The sequence below is a fragment of the Buceros rhinoceros genome, unplaced genomic scaffold (assembly GCF_000710305.1).
Source record: "Buceros rhinoceros silvestris isolate BGI_N320 unplaced genomic scaffold, ASM71030v1 scaffold19092, whole genome shotgun sequence".
In the NCBI taxonomy this organism is placed as follows: domain Eukaryota; kingdom Metazoa; phylum Chordata; class Aves; order Bucerotiformes; family Bucerotidae; genus Buceros; species Buceros rhinoceros.
In genome coordinates this window covers 84,442-89,169 of record NW_010399773.1, presented here as the reverse complement: position 1 = coordinate 89,169, position 4,728 = coordinate 84,442, and the positions used below count along the sequence as shown (strand labels likewise).

The 4,728-nt window shown below is 46.2% G+C and overlaps 1 protein-coding gene across 1 annotated transcript in view; it reads right to left on the bottom strand.

Annotated features, from left to right (window-relative positions):
* Positions 1-439: 439 nt before the first annotated feature.
* The window catches only part of NEGR1 (neuronal growth regulator 1), a gene marked incomplete at its 5' end in the record, with an annotated part of 85,066 nt that continues 80,777 nt past the window's right edge, over positions 440-4,728 (bottom strand). Inside the window, one exon of the mRNA XM_010131620.1 lies at positions 440-1,089. Coding sequence (XP_010129922.1) covers positions 965-1,089 — 125 coding nt within the window. The remainder of the gene's footprint in view (positions 1,090-4,728) is intronic.

Here is a 4,728-nt window from a genome sequence, read left to right as displayed (position 1 = left end):
TCAAAAGATGTCTCAAAAGAATTTGTGTTCTCTTTTGTAATGGGAAAACTAGCTTTTACAGAGATCACCTCCTGCTTAGCGGTGGCAGATGGAACCATAAACAGGAGCTGGCGCTGGCCTCCCCTCATCGCCGGAAAGCGTGAAGTCTGAAGCACATCGCTGACCTCCTGGAGGTAGGAAGGGAGGTGTCCTTTTCGCCTATAGCACCTTTGTCCTCCACTAGCGATTTCTTATGCTCAAAAGGATGCTTTAGCATTTCCCAAAACACATTCCGGATTTGGGGGAGAGAAAGAAGGAAGTTGTGTTTTATGAAGGCACACCCATGCTGAATTGGCAGGAAAGAGGAGAGAGAGAACAGAAAGCAGTACTGCACAGGGCAGTCAGAGTACAAGGCTCATTCTTGAAACCTGAATATCATGCTAGAAGAAAATCTAGATATGTGTAATACTTTGAAGAAATATTTTGAAGGCAATATTATTTAAATTTTTTTTATCAAAAAAGAAAAACTGTTTCTGTGTAAATGTGGGTAGATGCTATTTAAGAAGGGAACAGAGTATTTGTATTGCAGCCTTAAAGAAGCACATTTTTACTGCAATATTTTTCTTTTTCTTTTTCTTTTTTTTTTGTAAACTACGGTCTGTGACTCAGCAGACCATGACTGAACACTTTTGAAAACTTGTAGATTACAAACATGAAATCACAATTAATATCCTCTAAAAGTAATTTCAGAGCTTTCACGTCTTAAAAAAGGACAATGTGTACTGCTTCACAAGGTAATGCAGCTAATCAAAAAAAAGGAGGAGAATTAAAGTATTTACATAATGAGCAATTCTACAGAAGGCGATCATCCCCACGTAAGCACTGCTGATTATATCCCACGCTGCTTTTAACAAACTCTACCAGATTGGATCCAGTCATCAGCACTTTCAGAGAATCCTTAAAAGCCTGTTATGGGTCTTTACACTTAGTGCAGAATGATGTTCTTCAGGTAGAATATGCTGGTGAGGGAGGACAGTGTCAACACAAGGTACCAGCAGGAGAAGAGGACTTCGGCATCACCGGTGATCCCGTACTGGGCTGTACTGGGAGCTGCGAAGAGAAGAAAAGAGGGTTCAGTGACAATTTCCACCCTCAGACCCCCAAATTCTTAGTTTTCATTGATTGTTCTAAGAGAACTATTAGGGCAGCAAAAGCATTCTGGGAACTGGAGGAGTGCTGCAGAAGTAGCCAAGCCCTCTGCCACACCGCTCTGGGAGCGTTGCTCCGCCTTTGAAGGGCAATAAATCGTTATTACAGCAGCATTTAAAAATGTGAGTACTTAATACCAGGCGAGCGCTTCGTGCTTGAACAGCTGAATAATTTATCTGTTTTTAAGTTACCAAGCATTAAGAGCTCCACTGAAATCAATGAGAGGTGAATATATTTAGGTCTGTTGGAAAACAACTCATTTTCTGCCTAACTCTAGAAGCCAAAGTTTGACAATTTTCCTCAGCCAAAGACATTCATATTTATTTTCAGTCTCTTTGAAGAAATTGTATTTACTTGCTTTAATACAAAGTCTTTCTAGCAATTCCTTGGTAAATATTATGCAAAGAGAGGTAAAATATAAGAAAACAGTGTCGGGAAACATGTGAGGAGACAATTCTTTGCACAGCTGTGAGCGGGCTGTCTGCCAGTGTCCTGGCTGTGGAGTGGGAACGGACCGGGCAGAACATGATAATTTTGGTCTTGTAAAGCCACAGGTAGGAGGAAATTTCTTATAAATCAATTATTTTTCTTTTACATGAAGCATGAAACCCTGACCTCTTATAGTTGTATGCAGCATCCTGCACTCTTTGCGTGAACGCTGGCATCAAAGGTTTAGCTTTCTGGATTATATGACTATCCTATGGGTTATTTAAAACACCAAATCAGTGCAAGTTTTGAACCATTTCTACAAGCAGACATCGCTTATGTGAAGGGCACTTCGCTTAGATATGAGTTGCGGAATTTGCTTTTTTGACTAGGCTGACCCCGTGTCTGCCAGAAGCATGGAGGGTGATTAGCTGGTGGGTGCTGAACACAACTGAGCCAGCTTGGTGCCCACGTCCTGGCTCATGGCCTTTTCCTTAGAGAATGCAGAGATGTTGGAAAGGCAGGGGGGGAACAGAGATTTCCAAGCTCATTCCTGATGACCCAGCTTGAGTGATCTGGGGATGCCCAACTCAAAGGCTGTGCTGCAAAGGGGACAAACTGCTAATCTGGCTACGTTGCAAAACATGTGAGCCATGTATGAACGAAGAGGAGCGGTTCCCTGGGAGCCTCAGGCTGGTGCAGTGTTGGATACTGTGTGGAGGATCCTGCTTGTTCTGCAGGATCAGTCCTTTCACCCCATTACATTGCCATCCCAAGGTGTCCTCTAGGCATGAGGCTACCTGGACAAGAACACCAAGAAATGGCCTGAAGATGAGACTTCAGCCAACAGCTCTACTCTGCAGTATGTGGGAAATGGCTGCCCAGAATAGGTACCAACAGTGCAGAAGATGGTTTTCCTGGGCCAGGCAGAAGCTTGTCCCACCGCCTTGCCCAGGAGTGAGCCACCCTTGTTAGTGCCAAGTCACCTTGGGTGGCACCTCCACCAATGGAGGCACCAGGGTACGGCACACACTGTGCTTTGGACTAAGCAAACTTCACCAAATCCTCACATGCCTCCCTTCTGGGCAGAGAAGTAAAGCATCCCTGAGGGCAGGCACAAGCCGTGCTGCTGGCGGGCCCAGGAGGGTTCTGCAGTGCGGGCAGGTGGCACCAAGGGAGGAGAACAGGGTCTCACTTGGTGGGATCTGGCTTGCACAGAAATCCCCTGGAGATGACAAGGATAATGAAGCAACAGAGGGGATTTCACTAAAACCACAGCCTGTCTGGAGAGACCACGGCGACCACCCCTGGGGTGAAACCTGGGGGTTGCACCAAATCCAGGCTGCTTTTGCAGGGTGAACTCTCCAGAAATTCGCGTCTTGTTCACTCCAAATACTGAGACATAAATATTCCTTTCCTTCCCTCACAGAAGTCTGTGCTATGCACTACTGGGTCCATTTTCAACGTATGACATTTTGTTTGGCGCAGAGTATGTGATAAAACCAAAAATCATTCATTTTTCCCCCCATGCAGAAAGGTTCAGGTAATAAAAAAACGTTAGAGGGTGAAGCTTGATTTTGAAGCTTAGTTTAGTGACTTATAACCACGACTAACTGCAGGACAGGGCACTCTCTTCAATTCTCATTAAAAAGGAACTTTCTGTGATAAGTCAGTATGACAAATCAACATTTAATTTATTACAAAAACCAGGCTAGCAGGCTGAAGCGTAGCGAGGCTGGTATTCCATTTTATCATATTAAAAGAGTTCCCCCAACATAAAGATAATTTGAACGACAGTGGCTATAAAAGCGAGTGGAAAATTATGTAAATCTGATTTCCTGCATACGAACCAGTACTATCTTTCTAAAGCTTATTAAATCATATCTGGATTGTTTCAGCACAAAGGTACTAGGTGAATTAATGGGGGGAAAATATATAGACTTGGGTAGATAATAGAAAAGAGTTATGGTTCCCAAAGCTGGCTTACCAGAAGAATTTGATGAAAGAAACCTGAAAGAGAAGCAGGTCTGGAGAAGTTTAAACTGCTGGACTGCGCTGGGTTTGAATAGAGTGCCCCGAGGGCTGTGCTCCTAAAGGGAGGGGGGGCTGGTTTTGCTGCTCCATGGGCCATCTATTACAGAACCACAGAATCATTTGGGCTGGAAAAGCCCTTTCAGCTCCTCGAGTCCCCCCGTTTCGTTCCCCCAGCACTGCCACGTCCCCACTGCCCCCTGTCCCTCAGCACCACCTCCACACGGCTGGGAAACCCCTCCAGGGATGGGGACTCCACCGCTGCCCTGGGCAGCCTGGGACATGCCTGCACAACCCCAATGGGGAAGAATTTTTTCTTAGTATCCAACTTAAAGGTCCCCAGTGATTACCCCTGTTCAGACCCACGTCTCACCGCTCTGAGGAGCTGGGCTGTCGATGCTATGGCTGCCTTCAAAACCCACACTCAACCTGGGACATGCCTGCACAACCCCAATGGGGAAGAATTTTTTCTTAGTATCCAACTTAAAGGTCCCCAGTGATTACCCCTGTTCAGACCCACGTCTCACCGCTCTGAGGAGCTGGGCTGTCGATGCTATGGCTGCCTTCAACACCCACACTAAGCTCTTTGAGTTCTTTAAACCTCTGTTTGGCACCTCAGTAAGGAACAAACCCCAGCAGGGCTGCACAGCTCCTGGGTCACTGGGGATGGTGCTCCGAGAGAGCTTGAGCCCAAGCTTGTTCTCCAGCCCCTCTGCTGGCTGTGGCATTCCTTTAGAGAGTGCCCAGCGGGGTGAGCCTGTTGCCATCTGGCTCTGCTGAGCAGCCTCTGCTGGGTGTCGGTTCTCCTGCTGTGACCTGCCCTGGTGGTGGTTGTAGAAAATCAAAACAAACCTGAAGCAATTCACATTTGTGACCACATGGCCCCAAGAATCCCCCCCGAACAAAGTCATTGCTGTCACCATGTAAATGTCCCCAAAATCTGTGGTGTGCCAACAGCCAATCAGAAATTGCCTTTAAGGAGCGTTTATGGAACTGTGTCCCGCAGGTTTCAAAAGTCACGCTGTTCTACTTTTAACTGGAATGGGGAGCAGGAAAACATTTGCCATACGCTTGCATGGGACC